This window comes from Babylonia areolata, chromosome 16 (assembly GCF_041734735.1).
Source record: "Babylonia areolata isolate BAREFJ2019XMU chromosome 16, ASM4173473v1, whole genome shotgun sequence".
Lineage (NCBI taxonomy): Eukaryota > Metazoa > Mollusca > Gastropoda > Neogastropoda > Buccinidae > Babylonia > Babylonia areolata.
In genome coordinates this window covers 14,453,467-14,475,457 of record NC_134891.1, presented here as the reverse complement: position 1 = coordinate 14,475,457, position 21,991 = coordinate 14,453,467, and the positions used below count along the sequence as shown (strand labels likewise).

The 21,991-nt window shown below is 51.9% G+C and overlaps 1 protein-coding gene across 6 annotated transcripts in view; it reads right to left on the bottom strand.

Moving 5' to 3' along the window:
- The window catches only part of LOC143291183 (uncharacterized), an 88,800-nt gene that overhangs the window by 29,921 nt on the left and 36,888 nt on the right, over nt 1-21,991 (bottom strand). For 5 of the 6 annotated variants that reach the window (XM_076600901.1, XM_076600902.1, XM_076600904.1 and 2 more), the window contains one exon: nt 613-744. The exons of the other annotated variant lie outside the window; for it this stretch is intronic. In XM_076600901.1, coding sequence (XP_076457016.1) covers nt 613-744 — 132 coding nt within the window. The remainder of the gene's footprint in view (nt 1-612; nt 745-21,991) is intronic. 6 annotated transcript variants of the gene reach the window in all.

Below are 21,991 nucleotides of genomic sequence, written 5' to 3'. Positions count from 1 at the left end.
AACCAGAGAGAGATAAAAACCTTGCCATCTCTTTGCAGAGTCTCTTGCAGCGCCAGCACTGAAGGTTTCAAGGCACAACAAAGCAGCTGAAGTTCCTGGAAATTGGCGTAGAAACCACGGATGTTCCAGTGGATCACTGCCATTAAAAAGGTTAAAAAAATAAAGCAGCAACCTAATCCATTGCTACACCCTGCTCCTCTGCTTGTGGTGGCTCAAGGTCGGCCAAGATCGCATATCTATTTTTTTAACTTAAAAACTTGTCCAATTCCGACCAAGCCGGAATATCCACCACCTCGGCTCTTCCCGATCCTGAGGACAGGTGGCCGCCTCCGCAGTTCATCGTTCCAAACAACTGTCCTTGACATGTGCCATGGTCATGGTACAACGTATTATATACCTCTAAGACATACACAGATAAATTATATGTATACTAACTCGAAAATCTTTTTTTTTTTCAACTGTGATTGACACAGGGAAGGAGAGAAAGAAGACAAAAAGAGAGAGATGGGGACACAAAGAGAGAGAGCGAGAAAGAGACAGAATAGAAAAAAAAAGAGATATCTCTGGCATGAAGTGGGACAGCAGTGAACAGAAGGCAGGTGTCATTCTCACCCCTGTGTAAAGGTCTCACTGCGATGTCTGAACTCGGGTGGGGGACGTGGCAAGGAGGAGGCAGAACCATGCAGACTCTCACTGTAGGTCCGCCGACTGTCACTGCTGTCCTGACGCATGGCCCTCATGCAGCTGACAATGAATTTATCAAACATTGAGCCTTTCATTTCCCACCCCTGTTTTAGGCCATGGTTCAGAGGTCAACAAACAGTCAATAGATAGACTCATCACGTGATTACCAAAACTTCATTTTAAATGGCAACTTCTTGAAGCAATTTCAACATGGCAGCCAGGATGTACAGAGAAGAATGGTGAATAGAAGTTTACCTGCTATATGATGATGACAGCAGCGACTGCAAAAAATGTGGTACAAAAGGAAAGTAACATTGTTCTTGATCTACTGAAGTGATTCTGGTTATCCTCATGAGGATTACACGCAACTAAATACATTGACAGGTAGGATTGTGGTCATGTTGGAAGTGGGCACAGAAAAAAAAAAGAAGTTTGAAAGCTTCATTTTCTTTTTCTTGCTTTCTTTTCTCTTGTTTTTCTTTTCTTTTTTTTTTTCTTATTTTATCATGATATCCCCCAGGTGAAGGCTTCAAGCTGAAATATACTACACAGTGTGTGTGTGCATGTGCACGCGCCTGCGCATATGTGTTCTAATACTGTATACATGTACTGATGTAGTAGTTTGTGGGTGCTTGGAGGCGATTGGGGGTGGGGTGGGGGGAGAGGTAAGCGCATGGGTTCACATGTAGATAAAACAAAATGATACTAGAGGAAAACAACATGAATGCACTTGGTTGTCAATGTTTTATATGCCTAATATTTTTTTTCATATTTTGGGACCAAAACGGAAATAGTTTTTTATTTTAATACAAAGATTTGAGTTTTCATTAATGTTTTTGTTTTTTGTTTTCAATTTTGTGTTGTCTTTTCTAAAACTCTTGGTTAACTTTCCACGACTGGGAGTTATCTCATTCAGACAACACTAAATATATGATAACATGTTATCAATTAATTTCCCTCGATAAAACATGCATTCGTACGTGCTCCTGAGCATTATTTTTAATTTTGTGATTTTGTGAGTGTGTGTGTGTGTGTGTGTGTGTGTGTGTGTGTGTGTGTGTGTGTGTGTGTGTGTGTGTGTGTGTGTGTGTGTGTGTGTGTGTGTGTGTGTGTGTGTGTGTGTGTGTGTGTGTGAGGTTGGTGATTTGGGGGCAAAAATCTAAAATAGTTGTGGGAATCAAAAGTATATTTAGTATTCTTCATGTAAAAATTACAATGAATGGTTTGGCCAGGATTCCTCATCTTTTAAACCACTTGTTTTTGTCATCCCATCATGCCATCATCATGTGTCTTCCAACCTGAATAATCTTTCAACACCATTCCAGACATGAAGATCTCATCTGTTGATTTTCAGGCATCATGATGCAAAGTTAAGTGGAAAAGGTTAAAGAACTTGAGATCATTACAATAAAAAAGAAAATTACTGTTCCTGACAAGACTGGCAGGAAAATAAGCCTGATAGAGGTGATACAGTAATGGATGGGGAAAATCAAGGTCAGAAAACCAGACGTTTTCTTACTTCAGTTCTTGGGCTTGGCACAGCCAGAGAACAAAATCCTTCTTTTTTTCTTCTTTTTTTTATGTATGAATACTTTCTGATGTCACTGTTAGTGTTACAACACTGACTTACCCAATCTGAAAGAAGGAATGAAAAAAAGAACAGAAAAAAAACATGCCATTCAGAATGCAGCCTCTAAGGCAAAAAGTACACTTCCAACTCACAGTACAGGGTTGGCAAGGCATTGGCGCAAGTGCCCGATTCAAGGTTATTCCATTATATGGGAAATGATCTAATCCAAGCAAAGAACAGGGTATAGGTTTCATCAGTCACTGATGTATACAAGTTTGAAATGATCCATTGATGTGGCAACCAGACACTTTATTAATAGGAGTCTGTATTATACTCCATGTTTGGTGATACATATACTTACCATGTCAAACTGATGCAAACTAGGCCTATCTTTTTGCTCTGCTTGGCCAAATTTCGCGCGGCTAACAGTGAAATTCTGGGGTTTCTAGCTTCCTTCAGAGAGGCGCCCCTAACCACCTCTCTGAGCAGGAAATCCGCTTCAAAGGTGGGACCACCTAGCTGTTTGATTTGTGGTACAGATGGCAGACCTGTACCCTCGCACAAAACTAGCAGACAGGTTGAGGACCAAGGAGCAGTGAGCCAGAAAGTTGGCCAGCTGCATGCTCGTAGGGTTAGTAGGGGGAATGTCCTGAGCTGTACACCACTGCAACCATTTCTTCCAGCGAAAGTCATACAAAGTCTCTGTTCCCTCCCAACTTGCTTTGGCGACCATGGAGAGGAGGTCAGAAGAGGCACCCCCTGGGTCAGCGCAGCCGACAGAGGCCGACCGATGGATCGAAGACTTCAATGGTGATGCTGACAGTTCCGACCGCACAGCAGCCACGCATGCAGGTGGAGCAGTTGAGGATTGGAATGAGGAATGCCCGAACGAGGCTGCCTCAGCAGATGAGGTTTGGTTTCGAGTTTCAGGGGTGGAACATGTGTCAGGGACTGAAGGTCCGGAAACCAGGGCTGGGCTGACCATTTCGGTGCAATGAGGATCAGCTGCAGGCGTTCCAATCTGGCTTTCCGTATCACCTTGGACAGAATTGGAAAGGGAGGAAACGCATAGGCAATCAGACTGCTCCAGTCTAAAGAGAGAGCATCCACTGCCCACGCTTCTGGGTCGGCGACCGGAGACATAAATGGGAAGTCTGTTGTTGAACTTTGTGGCAAAAAGGTCCACCATCGGCCGAAACCACCGTTCCCACACCCCCTGTCCTTGTCCAGGGTCCACACTGTGTGGATGACACTCTTGGACCTGCTGAGAGCATCTGCCAAGATGTTGGCTTTTCCTGCTATGTGTCTCGCTGAAAGTGCAATGCCCTTGCTGTGGCACCAACGGAGGAGAGCCTCGGTCCGCAGGGAGAGGTCTACCAAGTGCACTCTCCACCCCCCTTTGTTCACGTAACATGTAACCGTCGTATTGTCCGTGAACAAGCAGATGGTCTTGCCAGTGGCCTCCCCCATGAAGTGCAGGAGAGCCCTACGAACTGCCTCCAGTTCCAGAACATTGATGTGGCATAGGCACTCCTCCAGGGACCAAGTCCCTGCTGCATGGAGTGAGTCCATGTGGGCTCCCCAGCCCAGGGAGGAGGTGTCTGTGAAGAGTGCCACCTAAAGAGTAGGTGGGGCTATGGGCACCCCCTGTGTCCGAAGAAGGGTGATTAACCACTCTGATGTCACCTCGAGGAACCACTCGCCCAGACATATCTGGGTATCCCATGGCTGAGTGCTCTGGGACCACCGTAACCTCAGTGCACTCTGAAGAGGGCGCTTGAGAACCCTGCCCAGGGGAATGAGAGGTGCCATGGACTCCATCATGCCCAAGAGGGAAGAAAGTGTCTGCGCTGTTGCTTGGGAGGAATGGTGCAAGTGGCTGAGGAGGCCTGCCAGACGGTCCCAGCAATCTGGCGTCGGAGAGACTATCATGGACCGCGTGTTGAATCTCATCCCTAAGAAGTCGAAGGACTGACTTGGGGACCGATCGCATTTCTCCTGGTTCGTGAGGAAGCCCAGTTAGGAGCAAAGGTCTAGCAGTCTGGCCGTATGACTCTGGCACAGGGCCTGCCACTGGGTCAGGATAAGCCAGTTGTCCGGGTACACACAGAGACTAATGGATTCTGACCGGACGATGGACACCAATTCCCGCACCACCTTGGTAAACAGGAAAGGGGCAAGGGACAGACCAAATGGGAGGGCCGAGAACTGGAACATCTTGTCCCTCCACACAAACCTCAGGTAGCGATGGGGTGCCCGATGGATGAGGATATGAAAATAAGCATCTTTCAGATCGATAGAGGTAGCCCAATCGCCCTGTTGAATGGTCTCCCGAATCTGTGCCTGTGTGTCCATCTTGAATTTGATTTTGGTGAGGAATTTGTTGAGGGGGGACAAGTCCAAGACTGGTCTCCACCCTCCCGAGACCTTTGGAATCATGAACAACCGGCCGTAAAAACCAAAGCCCGGGTCCGAGAGTTGAGATATCGCCCCTATGAGGAGTAGGTGTGATATCTCTTTCTCTAAGATGCTCTCCTGCTCCATCGAGCTGGGCACATAAGGAGGAGGAGTGGATCTTAGAGGGGGGCGGTCCTCCGCCCAAGGCAGCATGTACCCCAACTCTAGCACCAATACAATCCAGTCGTTGAGTCCCAGAGCACGCCACTGATGTGCATGCCGGGACAAGTTTCCTACTTGGAGGGGCTGAACGACTGGCAGTGCTGAATCGGGGCCCAGTCATTGGGGGTGCTGCCTTCTGGCCTTGGGCATGGCCGGTCGGCTTGGACGGACTGAGGTGGTTTATTCCTCTGCCGCTGATTCTGCGCACGCCGCTTTGACTTAGGCGGCGTGGTATATGGAGGGGCCTTGGTGGCTGGTCTCTTCAATGACATAGAACCCTGGCGCCCCTGGGAGGTGTGGGCTAAATATGAGGCCACCTCCCTGTTGGTCTCTGCCCTATGGCTGACAAAATGGGGTGCATACTGGCCAAAGAGGGAGTGCTGCTGTGCTGGGATGGACCGCAGGGCAGCCCTCTCCTCTACTGGAATGTTAGAGAGGCGGAGAACGGCATCACGCTGCGCTAGCACAGTACTGAAGTGAAGGCTGGTAGCTGTGTCTGCAGCTGCCGTGAGACCAGATGCTACCCTATTGCCAAAAGTGTTTAACCTCTGGTCGGTGAAGAGGCCAGGCGGGACAGAGGAAGGAGACCCTGTGTCCTGATTAACCGGACGCTGTTCCCACAGCTCATTGGCCCTGTGGAGGAACGCGTCGAAGAAGGTACAAGCCATGGAAACCTCGAGGAGGCAGCGGCGGGCCAATCTGTCCAACTTTGCTAACATTTTAAAGGATAGAGTAGCTGAAGTGGGGAAGGTGGTGCGATGTGAGACCAACATCCTGTCCTGCGTGGAGGGCTCTGCTTCCCTGTAGGCAGTGTGGTCCTGTGTGTATACCAGGACCACGCCCCTCCCTTGGAGGAATCTTTAAGGAACTTGCCCGGGGAAAAAGCGCCCAGGGCAGAGAGGGACTCCCTGCCTGGAGGAGGGATGGAAGCAGCACCCCCGACAGTGCGGGCTGGCTTATTAAGCCATTCCTGCGCCATTTCTGGCACTCTGAGTCGCCTTGTGGTTCTGGAGTTAAGAGTCACATGGCCTAAGGAGGGTCAAGGGTAACAAAGTAGCCTGAGGGACTGATTCGGCATGCGTGACCCTATTGGGGAGAGTCAGTTTGAGCTCGGCAAAGTCCGAGTTTCGTTCAGGCTGGTCCCTAGGGAGGCGCGGGCTCAATCTGTCCCCCTGGGATGGGGGCGAAGAGTGCTCAACCTTTTGTTCATCCTCATCCGAAGACAGGGGCTCCCACTCTTGTTCACAGTCCATCCCCTGCTGGGTGCCATCCCAAGTGGATATACCCACTGGGGCGTTCTGTGAGCTCTGGTCAGCCCAGCAGGATGAGCTGGGACGATCCCGAGCAGGGACCATGGCCGCAGCTGTTATGTCCTTGACACCTGAAGTGGGTGGGGAGCGTGTGGACCGTAGGTCCAACCATGCTTGGGATGGTGGGTGCCGCACCTTCTCATAGAGGGCGTCCCTGGATGCAAGAGGGACCCACGAGTGCTGTGAGGGGACAAACACCCACTCATCTCCCTGTAGGACCGAGGGCTGGGTAGGTGGGAACTGCAGGCTCCCCCGGGCTGAGCAGGGCCCCTTGGCAGCCGTCGGTCCTGACAAGGAGGCCATTGTGACCGTGGAGGTCACCTGTGGGTTGACAGAGGACCGATTTGTGGACTGAGTGGCAATATTGGTCGAGGAGCTCGACCTGACCGACAAGAAGTCGATCCCACTTGGTGTGTGTCACCCTGTGAGATGTGCTGGGTTGGGTCCGGTGGGGAGCGGACAAGGGGTTGGCCCCTGGTCCTCCCAGCAACCCAGCGTGCACCATAGGTGCGCCCCAGTATGGGTAGAATGGGGGTAACCACCCGTGGGCACCAGCCATCCTGTGACCCCAACCCCAAGGGTCACTGGCGCCTTGACCTCCATGAAGGGAAAAAACTGGCCAAGTTGGAGGGAGGTCAGGTCCAACCTGGGTGTCAGTCCCACCTGAAGACGAGCGGGCTGACTGTCCGGAACCGCCTGACATGCGCGGGCCTCCCCCAGCAGGAGAGACCGGCCAGATGCCGGGAAGACCTGCAGAGCAGGTTGCCACGCGCCCCGAATCCCCTCCTGTGGGGAGACTGGGGTGGCTTGGCCCAGGGTGGGCAATGTAGAGGTCCCCCCCGGAACCAAATTTTTCTCCCCCCCAGAAGGAGGTGGGGGAGGGGGGTCGACAGAGAAGGGAGGAGGGGGAACAGCAATGGGGCCCCTGAGGGCCGTCTCCAAGTGGGGACCCGGATAATGGCCAGGCGCGGCCTCCCCTTGGGAGTTCGCGCCTAGCCGCGAGTCCCCACTGCCAAGAGAGGACTTGCCACTCCCCCCTCTCCCTGCCTCATGCTGGGACACCTCGGGAGGCGACGCTTGTACCCCTTTCCCCCCGGTCCCCTTCATGACCGTTTCACTGGTACTAGAGTCGCCTCCGCGATTAGCGTCTAAAGACGCATCGCCGCGGTCCGTATCAGGAGGAATCATGAGCTCCGGGCCTGGGAGAGTCTCTTGCCGAGTCTCAATCCCAGCCTCATTAAATTAAATTAAATTATGGTGCTTAGAGCCTCGCCGACCACTAAGGCCATCTCAAGGCTATCGCCGCGTCAATAACTACTACAAGGATAAAAAAAAAACCAACCAATTAAAACGAGTCACCACTTCAAACTTTCACTCCAAAAGTTAAAAGAAAACTTCCATAGTTTAAAACCTTCAAATCTGGTTAAAAAGGTTCACTTCTTTTAAGAAGTCCATCAGCGCCCACGGAGGGACATCACGAAACAAAGTCTTCAAAGAAACCGCCGTGTAATGTCTGCGTCTAACGTCATGCAGATCCCAACAGTCAAGGAGCACGTGTTTCACGGTGAGAGGCTCGTCACAGGGAATGCATCGAGGGGCCTCCTCCCCCTTCAACAAGTAAGAATGAGTAAAAAAAGTGTGCCCCATACGCAGTCTCCACAGCACAGACTCCTCCTTTCTGTTCTTCACCCCCGAAGGGAGGGTCTCTTTTAGGTCCGGACGGATCTGGAAGAGCTTATTGTCCGTCTGGGTGTTCCACTCCTCTTGCCATAGATCCTTAACGTAGGTGTTCACCTTCCGCTTCATGTCTGTATATGGCACAAAGGATCTGGACAATTCTTTCTTTACAGCGTTCCTGGCCAGCAGGTCCGCCCTTTCGTTACCACGAATGCCAACATGTCCTGGAACCCAGGCCAACACAACCTTTCTTCGTTGCAAGAGTACAAGTTTCATAAAATTCCAGCAGTTTGGGATGAGTGATATTCCTGCAGGCGATCGCCTCCAGGGCTGACAAGGAGTCGGAAAAGATCATGAATTTCTTCTGTTTCGAAGAGAGAACCATTTTTAACCCCAGAAACAGTGCGGTCAGTTCCGCGGTGTACACCGAGCTGTCAGACAGGATGTGTTCCGTTGAGGGCCGGTCAGGAAAGGCGGGACAGAACGCAGATGCGGCGACTCCGTCCTCTGACTTGGAACCGTCAGTGAAGATGCTTTGAAAAGTGGGGAATTTGTGGCACAGTTCCGAAAAGTAGGTTCTGTAGGCCAGAGAACTGGTGGTGTCCTTACGGTACGAGGCCAGATCGAATCGGACCTCAGGTGTTGTAAAGGTCCACGGAGGGCTGTCAGGGAACTTAGAGAAACCCGAGATGCCACCGACATCCAGTCCGAGAGGAGGTATGCAGTTTGGGTTGTCTGTAAATTTCTTATCGAAAGGGTTGTTGAATACAGCGTCGTAAGCAGGGTTTGTAGGTTCCGAGAACAATTTCAGATAATAGTTCAGGGTCAGCTTCAGTCTGCGGTTGGAAAGAGGCGGTTCCCCCGCCTCTACGTACAGGCTGTGCACAGGGGTGGTGCGGAAAGCACCTAAGCTGAGACGGAGCCCTTGGTGGTGTACAGGGTCCAACAGTTTCAGATAGGACGGTCTGGCCGAGCCGTATACCACACTTCCATAATCCAGTTTGGACCGGACCAGGGCTCTGTAGAGGTGCAAGAGAGTTCTCTTATCAGCACCCCAGTTCGTGTGTGCCACAACTTGGATGATGTTAAGGGCTTTTTGGCAAGATATTTTCAGCTGTTTAATGTGGCTGAGGAAGTTCAGCTTCTGATCGAAGATGACCCCTAAAAATCTGGCTTCCTTGACCGCCGGGATGGTGGATGTTCCCAGACGGATTTCAGGGTCCGGATAGAACTGGCGAAAATTATGAAAATGGATGCATTCAGTTTTGGAGGACGAAAACGTGAAGCCATTCTCCTCTGCCCAACACTGGATCTTGTTGACGCAGAGCTGAAGCCGTCGCTGGATGCTGGCGTACATGCTGCCAGTTGCATATAAGGCAAAATCATCCACGAACAGCGAGCTGTCCGATCCTTTCTGAACGGACTGAACGATGTCATTAATTTTGATGCTGAAAAGAGCCGGCGACAGGATGCTCCCTTGCGGGACACCCAGCTCCTGCTCATGAATGTCCGACAGGGTGGTGCCGACTCTCACCTGGAATTGTCTGTCTTGTAAAAAATTGTGGATGAACTGAGGCAGGTGTCCTCGGAAGCCGAACTTGTGCAAGTCAGAAAGAATAGGAGGAGTTTGTATTACACTCCATGTTTGGTGTTTACATATACTTACCATGTCAAACTGATGCAAACTAGGCCTATGGTTTGCTCTGTTTGGCCAAATTTCGCGCGGCTAACAGTGAAAAGACGCCCCTCTTAGTCTGGCCCGCTCTTAGCCAATCAAACGCCTCTAACAGCTATAAGCGCTGAATCATTCCGTGGCCATGAATGAAAATGCCCCATGAGAACCACGGCGGAGACGCGGGGACGGACGGGCGGGCATTCGAGTTTGACATGGTAAGTATATGTAAACACCAAACATGGAGTATAATACAAACTCCTCCTTTTGGTGTCATATACTGTACCATGTCAAACTGATGCAGAATTTAAAGCAAATGGAGGAGGGCAACGCCTACTGGTTCGTATGGGGAGCCCTTGAAACTGAGACGGCAGTGTTAGCCGCGACAAAGGAAATCCCCTTGGAACCGTCAGCCCTGGTCATACGGAAATCCCGGAGGTAGAAGTTGATGAAGGGATTCTCCGACCGCTAGAAGGCTGCCTCCAAGACATGCTGCAGTGGTACCGAGTGCTGGAAAGCAGCCGAAGTAGCTATGGCCCGCACTTCGTGTGTTCTGGGATTAAGACAACTGAGATCCTTGTGTGCATGAGAGTAGGCTCTACGAATGACTTGGGAAACCCAGCGGGAAATGGTGCCTGCAGCGATATCTTTCTTGTAATTCTCATTGAGGGAGATGAGAAGGCGCCTCTGAGAAGAACGCCTATGGCGAGACCTATTGCAATAGTATTTGAGGCACGGAACGGGGCAGAGATGCCTATCGTCATCATCTTGTGCCAGAATATCCGACAAAGGTCTGACCCTCAGAGAGGGGGAAGGGACCTCGGGGTCTTGGTTCTTAGCCAGAAACTCTGGAAGGAAACGAAGAGTGATGGAACCATCTCTGTGGAATGCTAGATCTTGTGGCATACCACTAAGACCATGAATCTCACTTCTACGACGGCCCGTGGCCAGCAACAGAAGGAAAGTGGTCTTGAGAGTGAGCAGGTCAAAAGGAATAGTCCCCAATGGCTCAAAGGGCTGTTTTCGAATGAAATCCAGCACCAGGAACAAGTCCCAGAGGGGCACTCTTCTGGGATTCCTAGCTTCCTTCAGAGAGGCGCCCCTAGCCACTTCTCTGAGCAGGAAATCAGCTTCAAAGGCGGGACCACCTAGCTGTTTGATAGTGGTACAAATGGCAGACCTGTACCCTCTCACAGAACTAGCAGACAGGTTGAGAACCGAGGAGCAGTGAGCCAAAAAGTTGGCCAGCTGCATGCTCGTAGGGTTAGTAGGGGGAATGTTCTGAGCTGTACACCAACTCAGCCATTTCTTCCATCGAAAGTCATACAAAGTCTCTGTTCCCTCCCTCCTGGCTTTGGAGACTATGGAGAGGAGGTCGGAGGAGGCACCCCCCTTGGTCAGCGCGGCGGACACAGAGGCTGACCGAGGGGTGGAAGACTTCAATGGTGATGCTGACAGATCCACCCGCACAGCAGCCACGCGTGCAGGTGGAGCATTTGATTGGAGTGAGGAATGCCCGAACGAGGCTGCCTCAGCAGATGAGGTTTGGTTTCCAGTTCCAGTGGTGGAACATGTGTCAGGGACTGAAGGACCGGAAACCAGGGCTGGGCTGGCCATTTCGGCGCAATGAGGATCATCTGCGGGCGTTCCAACCTGGCTTTCCGTATCACCTTGGACAGGATTGGAAAGGGAGGAAACGCATAGGCAATCAGACTGCTCCAGTCTAGAGAGAGAGCGTCCACTGCCCATGCTTCTGGGTCGGCGACTGGAGAGACGTAAGTGGGAAGTCTCTTGCTGAACCTTGTCGCAAAGAGGTCCACCATCGGCCGGAACCACTGTTCCCACACTCCTTGTAGGGTGTCCTTGTCCAGGGTCCACTCTGTGTGTATGACACTCTTGGACCTGCTGAGAGCATCTGCCAAAATGTTGTCTTTCCCTGCTATGTGTCTCGCTGAAAGTGCAATGCCCTTGCTGTGGCACCAACGGAGGAGAGCCTCGGTCCGCAGAGAGAGGTCTGCCGAGTGCGCTCCGCCCCCTTTGTTCACGTAACAAGCGACTGTTGTGTTGTCCGTGAACAAGCGAATGGTCTTGCCTTTGGCCTCCGCTATGAAGTGCTGGAGAGCCCTGCGAACTGCCTCCAGTTCCAGAACATTGATGTGGCATAGGCGCTCCTCCGGGGACCAGTCCATGTGGGCTCCCCAGCCCATGGAGGAGGCGTCTGTGAATAGTGCCACCTGAAGAGTAGGTGGGGCTATGGGCACCCCCTGTGTCAGAAGAGGGGTGGTTAACCACTCTGATGTCACCTCGAGGAACCACTCGCCCAGACATATCCGGGTATCCCATGGCTGAGTGCTCTGGGACCACCGTAGCCTGAGTGCCCTCTGAAGAGGGCGCTTGAGAACCCTGCCCAGAGGGATGAGAGGTGCCATGGACTCCATCATGCCCAGGAGGGAAGAAAGTGTCCGCGCCGTTGCTTGGGAGGAATGGCGCAAGTGGTTGAGGAGGCCTGCCAGACGGTCCCACCGATCTGGCGTCGGAGAGACTATCATGGACCGCGTGTCGAATCTCATCCCTAAGAAGTCGAAGGACTGGCTCGGGGACAGATCGCATTTCTCCTGGTTCGTGATGAAGCCCAGTTGGGAGCACAGGTCTAAAAGTCTGGCTGTATGACTCTGGCACAGAGCCTGTGACTGGGCCAGAATAAGCCAGTCGTCCAGGTACACACAGAGCCGAATGGACTCCGACCGGACGATTGACACCAATTCCCGCACCACCTTGGTAAACAGGAAAGGGGCAAGGGACAGACCAAATGGGAGGGCAGAGAACTGGAACACTCTGTCCCTCCACACGAACCTCAGGTACCGGCGGGATGCCGGGTGGATGAGGATATGGAAATAAGCATCTTTCAGATCGATGGACATCGCCCAATCTCCCCGTTGCATGGTCTCCCGAATCTGTGCCTGTGTGTCCATCTTGAATTTCATCTTGGGGAGGAATCTGTTGATGGGGGACAAGTCCAGGACTGGTCTCCACCCTCCGGAGACTTTTGGAATCACGAACAACCGGCCGTAAAAACCGGGGCCCGGGTCCGAGAGTTGAGATATCGCCCCTATGAGGAGTAGGTGCGATATCTCTTTCTCTAAAACGCTCTCCTGCTCCATCGAGCTGGGCACATAAGGAGGAGGAGTGGATCTTAGAGGGGGGCGGTCCCCCACCCAAGGGAGCATGTACCCCGACTCTAGCACTGACACAATCCAGTCGTTGAGTCCCAGAGCACGCCACTGATGTGCGTGCCGGGACAAGTTTCCTACTTGGAGGGGCTGAATGACTGGCGGTGCTGAATCGGGGCCCAGTCATTGGGGGTGCTGCCTTCTGGCCTTGGGCATGGCCGGACGGTTTGGACGGCCATGAGGTGGTTTGTTCCTCTGCCGCTGATTCTGAGCACGCCGCTTTGGCTTAGGAGGCGAGGTATATGGAGGAGCCCTGGTGGCGGGTCTCTTCAAAGGCATAGAACCCTGGCGCCCCTGGGAGGATTGGGCTAAATATGAGGCCACCTCCCGGTTTGTCTCTGCCCTGTGGCTGACAAAATGCGGCGCATACTGGCCGAAGAGGGAGTGCTGCTGTGCTGGGATGGACCGCAGAGCAGCCCTCTCCTCTACTGGAATGTTAGAGAGGCGGAGAACAGCATCCCGCCACGCCAGCACCGTATTGAAGTGAAGGCTGGTAGCTGCGTCTGCAGCTGCCGTGAGACCAGACGCTACTCGATTGCCAAAAGTGTTTAACCTCGGGTCTGAGAAGAGGCCAGGCAGGCCAGAGGAAGGAGACTCCGTGTCCTGCTGAACTGGACGTCGTTCCCACAGCTCATTGGCTCTGTGGAGGAACGCGTCAAAGAAGGTATAAGCCGTGGACACCTCGAGGAGGCAGTGGCGGGCCAGTTTGTCCCACTCTGCAAATGTCTTAAAGGGAAGAGTAGCTGAGGTGGGGAAGGTGGTGCGCTGTGAGACCAACATCCTGTCCTGCGCGGAGGGCTCTGCTTCCCTGTAGGCAGGGTGGTCCTGTGTGTACCAGGACCACACTCCTCCCTTGGAGGGATCTTTAAGGAACTTGCCTGGGGCAAAAGCGCCCGGGGCAGAGAGTGACTCCCTGCCTGGAGGAGGGATGGAAGCAGCACCCCTGACGGTGCGGGCTGGCTTATTAAGCCACTCCTGAGCCATTTCTGGCACTCTAAGTCGCCTTGTGGTTCTGGAGTTAGAGTCACCTGACCGTAGGAGGGTTAAGGGTGACAAAGTTGCCTGAGGGACTGATTCAGCATGTGTGACCCTATTGGGGAGGGTCAGTTCGAGCTCGGCAAAGTCCGAGTTTGGTTCAGGCTGGTCCCTAGGGAGGCGTGGGCTCCATCTGTCGCACTGGGATGGGGGCGAAGAGTGCTCATCTGCTTGTTCGTCCTCATCCGAAGACAGGGGCTGTCCTTCTTGTTCACAGTCCATCCCCTGCTGGGTGCCATCCCAAGTGGATGTACCCACGGGGGCGTCCTGTGGGCTGTGGTCAGCCCAGCGGGATGAGCTGGGACGATCCCGAGCAGGGACCCTGGTCTCCTCTGTTATGTCCTTGACACCTGAAGAGGGTGGGGAGTGTGTGGACCATAGGTCCAACCATGCTTGGGATGGTGGGTGCCACACCTTCTCAGAGAGAGCGTCCCTGGACGCCAGAGGGACCCACGAGTGCTGTGAGGGGACGAACACCCACTCATCTCCTTTTAGGACCGAGGGCTGGGTAGGTGGGAACAGCAGGCTCCCACGGGCTGAGCGGGGTCCCTCAGCTGCCGTCGGTCCTGAAAAGGAAGCCGTAGTGACCGTGGCGGTCACCTGCGTGCTGACAGAGGACCGATTCGAGGCTGTAGTGTTAACACTGGTCGAGGAGCTCGACCTGCCCAACGAAGAGTCAATCCCTCTTGTCGGGGCTGTGTGTGTCACTCTGTGGTCTGTGCTGGGTTGGGTCCGGTGGGGAGCGGACCAGGGGTTAGTCCCTGGTCCTCCCGGGAACCCAGCATGCACCATAGGTGCACCCCAGTACGGGTAGAATGGGGGATACCACCCGTGGGCACCAGCCATCCCGTGACCCCAGCCCCAAGGGTCACTGGTGCCTTGACCTCGTTGAAGGGAAAAACCTGGCCAAGTCGGAGGGAGGTCAGGTCCGACTTGGGTGTCAGACAGGCCGAAAGGCCGGCGGTCTGACTGCCCGGAACCGCCTGACACGCGCGGGACTCCCCCAGCAGGGGAGACCGGCCGGATAGCGGGGAGACCTGCAGAGCAGGTTGCCACGCGCCCAGAATCCCCTCCCGTGGGGAGACTGGGGTGGCTTGGCCCGGGGTGGGCTAAGTGGAGGTCCCCCCCCGGAACCAACTGTTTTTCTCCCCCAGGAGGAGGTGGGGGAGGGGGGGTCGACCGAGAAGGGAGGAGGGGAAACAGCACTGGGGCCCCTGAGGGCCGTCTCCGTGTGGGGACCCGGGTAACGGCGGGGGGCGGCCTCCCCTTGGGAGTCCGCACCCAGCCGCGAGTTCCCACCACCAAGAGAGGACGTGCTACTCCCCCTTCCACCCGCCTCGCGCTGGGACACTTCGGGAGGTGACGCTCGAATCCCTTTCCCCCCGGTCCCCTTCATGACCGTTTTATCGGGACGAGCGTCCCCTTCGCGATCAGCGTCTGCAGACGCATCGCCGCGGTCCCTATCGGGAGAAATCATTAGCTCCGGGCCTGGGAGAGTCTCTTGGCGAGTATCTCTGCCAGCATCATGATCCCTGCCTTCGTAGGATGGCAAACGAGGCATGGTACCGCGCGTAAGCACCCAGCGAACAATACGATCTCCAACAGAGAAAGGAAAGACAGGATCGACTCAGAGGTAGAAAAATACGAAGAAATCGAGGGGGCCGAGTCGAAACGAGTACACAGAATGTAAGCACAATACACATGCAAGCCGCATATAACAAAATAAGGCCAAATGAAAACGCTTAATAGCCAAAAAAAGCGTTAGACGAGACAGAGCGAAAACCTGACAAGATGGCGTGGAGAGCCTTGGCCAAAGGAATGATTCAGCGCTTATAGCTGTTAGAGGCGTTTGATTGGCTAAGAGCGGGCCAGACTAAGAGGGGCGTCTTTTCACTGTTAGCCGCGCGAAATTTGGCCAAACAGAGCAAACCATAGGCCTAGTTTGCATCAGTTTGACATGGTACAGTATATGACACCAAAACCAAATTTCCACGTGGTATCGTAAGCTTTCTCCAAGTCGAAAAATATGGCCACCACATGTTGTTTGTTCACAAATGCATTTCTGACAGTGGTTTCCAGACGGACCAGATGGTCAACGGTAGAGCGATGCTTGCGGAAACCGCACTGTTCTTTCGCCAGAAGGCCGTCGGTCTCTAGTTTCCACATCAGTCTACCGTTGACCATCTTCTCCATCAGTTTGCAGACGCAGCTGGTCAGTGCTATTGGGCGGTAGTTGGAGGGGTTCGAGGGGTCTTTTCCCGGTTTCGGCAGCGGGATTAGGAGGGCTTTCCGCCAGGAGGGTGGAAAGAAGCCTGTGACCCAGATGTGGTTATAAACTTTAAGCAGGGTGTCCAGACAGGTCTGGGGAAGGTGCTTTAGGAGTTTATAATGGACCTCGTCCATTCCTGGACAGGAAGCCGTACAGGTGTGAAGGGCAGATTTAAGTTCGTTCATTGTGAAAGGAAGGCTGTAATTCTCTGTGTTGTCGGAAAAGAAGTTACATGGTGTTTTTTCTGACAGGTTTTTGGTTTTAAGAAAGCGAGCAGATTTGTTAGCAGATCTCGAGTTCATTTCTATTGTGGAGGCAAGCAAATTGGCAACTGCTTTCTTCTCTGTGACCAGAGCGTCTGAAAGTTTAAGATGGTGAAAGGTCGGGCATACGTTTTTGCCCTTAATTCTTTTTAAAACCCTCCACACTTTCTTCTTGGGTGTGTTGGAGGTTAAGGAAGAGCAAAAATCTCTCCATGACTTCCTCTGGCTCTTTTTAAAAACATACCTGGCTTTCGCCCTCAGCTGTTGATGGGTTCGAACGCTATTGGTCTCCGGTCTCCGAAAGACGCGTCGCTGCGCTCTCTTCCGAGACATGCGGGCCTCCCGACATTCCACGTTGAACCAGGGCGTTCTAGGGACCTGAGGCTTGGAGGTAGACGATGGGACTGCTGCTTTGGCGCAATCTAAAACGATCCAAGTCAGAGCGTCAGCAGGGTCCTTGCTTTTCAATACTGTTCCTTCCTGCAGCTCCGCTCTTATCTTGGTGGTAAAAATACTCCAGTCTGCTTTGTCGTAATACAGGCGGTCAGGCAGAGAGTCACCTTCTCCATCTGTGGGGCGGAGGACGACAGGAAAGTGGTCACTCCCGTGCAGATCGTCGTGCACTTTCCACTCGTAGTCCAGGACCAACGATGGATCGCAGACCGACAGATCTAAACACGAGAGCTTTCCAGAGGACAGATGCAGGTAAGTGGGAGACTTGTCGTTAAGACAACACAAGTCCATGTCTGAAAGAAGGTTTTCCAAGAGAAGACCTCGGGCTGATGTCATCTCACTTCCCCAGAGCGGGGAGTGGCCATTGAAGTCGCCCAACAGTAAAAACGGACGTGGGAGCTGGTCGACCAGGTTCATGAGGTCCTGCCTCAGAACGCGGACGGAAGGAGGAAGATAGAGAGAGCAGACAGTGATGGTTTTCTCAAGCGTGACTGACTGCCACCGCCTGTAAAGGGGTGCTTAAAAGAACTGTACTGTATAAAAGGGACTTGCGAATAAAAAGAGCGACACCTCCCATCAATCCCTCTTGCTTCGGTTGAGCGGGTTTAAAAACGGAGTTAAAACCAGAGAGAGATAAAACCTTGCCATCTCTTTGCAGAGTCTCCTGCAGCGCCAGCACTGAGGGTTTCAAAGCACGACAAAGCAGCTGGAGTTCCTGAAAATTGGCGTGGAACCCCCGGATGTTCCAGTGGATCACTGCCATTAAAAAAGGTTTAAAAAAAATAAAGCAGCAGCCTATTCCATCGCTACCCCCTGCTCCTGTGCTTGCGGTGGCTCAAGGTCCGCCAGGATAGAGTATTTGTTTTTCGAAGTAAATTTTTCGGATTCCGACCGAGTCGGAATATCCACCACCTCGGCCCCTCCCGATCCCGCCGAGGCCGCAACCCTCCCCTCCTTGAGTTTTGGAGGTAGGGGGGGTTTCCGGCCACTTCCGCCAGCCCGAGGGCCAGGCAGACGAGAGGCGGGGCGAGGGGTGCCGGGGGGTGGGGTGGGGCGGGAGGAAGACAACCTGCCTCCGCCCGAAGCTTTTCTCTCCCGCCCAGCAGCCCCTGAGGACTGCCGCACAGGATGGGAAGGGGTGGACACGGCGTCTCCACCCAAGGCCAACGGTTCCGACGAGGCGGTTAAGTCGTCCGTCTGCGTTCCTGTGGACATTGTCTGGACCGCAACGTCCACCGTCCTGGATCTGACGACAGAGGCATACGACACCTTAGGCGACGCAGCCTCCACCTGTTTCCTTGCCTCAAAGAAGGAAATTTTCTTTTCTGTCTTGACTTTCTGGATTTGTTTCTCTTTTTTCCAGACGGGGCAGTCTTTCGATGAGGACGGGTGGCCACCTCCGCAGTTCGTGCACCGGGCTGGATTGACGCAATCGCCCTGGTGCGCCGCCTTCGAGCAGGTGCCACACGCCTCTTCCTCCTTACATCGGTCCCTGACGTGTCCGAATTTCTGACATTTAAAGCATCTCAGGGGGGACGGCACATACAAGCTTACGCTGACCATGAGGTATCCGACCTGAATGTCCTTGGGGACATCCGGGCAGCAGAAGGTGAGGAAGAAAGTGTTGGTCGGGACTCTGTCCGACCCCTTCCTCACCGTCACCCTGTACACTTCGGTCACTCCCTGAGAGGACAGCTCGCTCTTGATCTCGGCCTCAGACACACCTTTCAACTCCGGGCATCTGATGACCCCCTTTGAGCAGTTGAGGCCTTTGTGAGGGGAAACCTTCACCGCCCTATCCACGAAAGTGGTCGCCTTGAGAAGGAGCTGTGTCTGCCTTTTGGATTCCGTCTGAACTAAAAATGCTCCGCTCCTCAGCCTCTTGATGGACTTCAGCGATCCTGCCAGGCACTGAAAGCCCTTCTGGATAGCGAAGGGGCTGAGAGCCAACAACGGCTTGTCGTCATCAGCGCCCTCCATCACCAGCCACGATGGCCAAAATCCAGAGGTCTCAACGACCTCCGAATCGGAGTCTGAGTCATCCGTTCCCTGCCGCCGTCTTTTACCAGAGTTAGGGGGGTGTAGTTTTTTGGAAGTCATGTTGGAAAAAAAAGTAAATTCATCCCTCCCTTACCCACCCACCATGGGGTCCAACTTAGGGGCCAGGGTCAAGGGAACACCAGCTTGACCCCTTCCAGGTTTCGGGAGGGATATACGACCAACAGTCCAGCTCCAACGTGTTCCCCCCCGATCATGCCCAGCTCCCGGGGACAGAGAACCGAGCACTACGGGGTTTACCTTCGTCAGCCACTAAACTGCCAGTCTTGACCCAGCCCCACGAAGGGGTAGCCGATTGACACACACGGGCCAATGTGTGCCGCCTGTCTTAGGAGAGGTCCGAGCCAAAGGGATGTGTTGAGAGCAGCGTGCTCTCTCAATCCCCAGGATCTCATTCCCCTCCATCACAGGTCGCGCCGCACGGCAAACACGGCGGGCCTAAAGAAGGCCGCAGAGAAAAAAAAGAATGTGGAAAAGGCGGCTTGATGGGGAGCTGAGGACAGAAAAGAGGCAGTAAAAAGAAGAATAGAGAACAGCGAAAGGGACAGTGGGTCACGTTTAGTTTGGGCCTCACTCACGACCTGTTCAGCATGGGAAGCCCTATCAGGGGCATCAGTACAAAACCACCACTTATTCAGCCCTGACAGCTACGATGGCTATGTAGGCTGTCAATTAAGACCTGGGATCAGAGCACCAAACCCCAAGAAGCACTGATGCCCCCGCCGACATAGCTCGCTCGATCACTGGCCACTAAGCCTCCTGACCACGACAAGGTAGTGACCCTCCCGGGAGTGGGTCAGGAGAACACCAGCCTGACCCCCTCCAGGTTTCGGGAGGAATCCCAGCCTCATGATCCCTGCCTTCGTGGGATGGCATACAAGGCATGGTACTCGCGCTTAGGCACCCAGCGAAAATCCGACCCCCAACAGAGAAAGGAAAGACAGGATCGACTTAAGAGGTAGAGAAAAACGAATGAATCGAGGGGGCTGAGTCGAAACGAGTACACAGAATGTAAGAATACAATACAAACAAGCCGCATGCAGCAAAGTAAGGCCAAATGAATACGCTTAATAGCCAAAAAAAGCACAAAACGAGACAGAGCGTAAACCTGACAAGATGGCGTGGAGAGCCTTGGCCAAACGAATGATTCAGCGCTTATAGCTTTTAGAGGCGTTTGATTGGCTAAGAGCAGACCGGGCAAGACGGCTTGTCTTTTCACTGTTAGCCGCGCGAAATTTGGCCAAGCAGAGCAAACCGATAGGCCTAGTTTGCATCAGTTTGACATGGTACAGTATATGACACCAAATCATTTTTCATGAAATAGGTTATACTAAAGGGGTTTGTGCAGATTTCTCTTTATTCTCCTGCAAAACAATCGCAATTGCAGTTTCAAACTTGGAAAAATGTAAATATAATCGTCACTGTTGTTGCTCTGCAGTTCAACATCAAGCAAAAACTGTGGAAAAAAAATCAAAACTTGAACTGAACCGGGAAACATAGTGAGTTATACTTAACCCCTAGGCTGCCCATATGACAAGATAACTCGTCATGGCAAGCATGTATGCTTTGCTGCCACAATGACGAGATAACTCCTCATCAAAATATTCTGACTTTTCTCTGGTTTGCATTCACTTCGTTGACAAAAATAGTGGTAGCTTTAGCCGGGGGAATCTCTTTGGATTCTATTCAAAGCTAGAAACCCCATCTACGTCATGAAGCAGTCCTTTATTTGAACGTTTTGGTTGGGTCACTGTCCCAGTGTTTGCCTGACTTCTCTCCTCGCTCGCTCAACAAAATGTCAGACTGACACCATGCTCAAGACATGCGATCGTGATGAACTAAATCAACCAAGATTTGCTTCTTTAGCTGATGCTCAGATAGAATTGATGCGTAAATTCGAAGGAGAAGACAGTGATGAACATTTATAGGACGATTTGATAGAAAACAAGAGAGGCAAGGCCTTTAAGACTCACTTGTGATACACTTTTTTTTTTAAAACCTAATCGTTAAAATGTGTTCTGTATTTGTTATTATAAAGCTTCGCGTTTAAAAAAAAAAAAAAAAAAAAAAAAAAAAGTCCTAACCAGATTCGAACCCCGCGTGTTCAGGTGAGAAAAAACTGCCTTATCCATTACACTATCATGGCTCCTTAACTGACGTTCTAAAAATAAAATTTAACATTTGAACATACTTTTTTTTAAAGGGCGATAAATCAATTGCGGTATTTGCAGTGAGAACGCGGTTTAAATCATATTATTCTGGTCTATCTTGGGCATTCAAAAAATCTTTAAGGGCAATTAAAAATTCTTTTTAATGGCTATCACCGCAATCACACTGCAACATTAAGCCGTTTTCACTAGATCTAGATAGATGTACTAGTTTAGTTACACCCGCCGGGAATGTAGTACGACACGGTCGATTCAATTTCTCTTTTATGTTCATTCTAGTTTTACAGTTTTAAAGTTGATATGAAAATTTAGTATTTTGTTAAACTAAAACATGTAGAGCCAAGTACAAGTACTTCTAAACGTCGTAAGAAGTGAAAAGGACTTCATTTTGAGAAAAGTCAAGACTGGAATTTTTTTTCGTTTCATCGTGATCAATTCAAGGGTATTAACTCGCATGGTTTACAATTTTTAACTGTGAATTCCAACTGATTCTGTGGATATTTTTATGGCAGTTTGGGGCATAATCCAGTAAGTGATGAGGCGTTCACAAATCTTTCTCTGAATAAATATTTAACGGTCTCCTTCTCCAACTTTCCATCACATGTTATCGTGTATTGTCCATTGAATATAGGATTGAACGGGCAGGTCAACAACTTGAACAAAATGGCGTCGTTCGCGTTCGCGAAGAATATGAGCACGCGCTTTGAATGTGTATAAATATGTGTACGCAACTGATTTTTGCCCATGACCTTCAGGGCTCAGCCAACAAATCTGAAAAGTCCACTTGTCGTACTGATCTTAGTATTTTCCGAAAAAGACCACTTGGGCGAATGAACATAGTGAAAGCCCTGTACACTGAGAGTAAAACACACAAGCTTTTTATGTACTGAGTATAATTTCAAAATGTAATGTTTAAGTTGAGAAAGATCAGTTTAAAGCAAATTAAGTCCCCTAGCATTAATTACAGAGTAATTTCCCTTTTT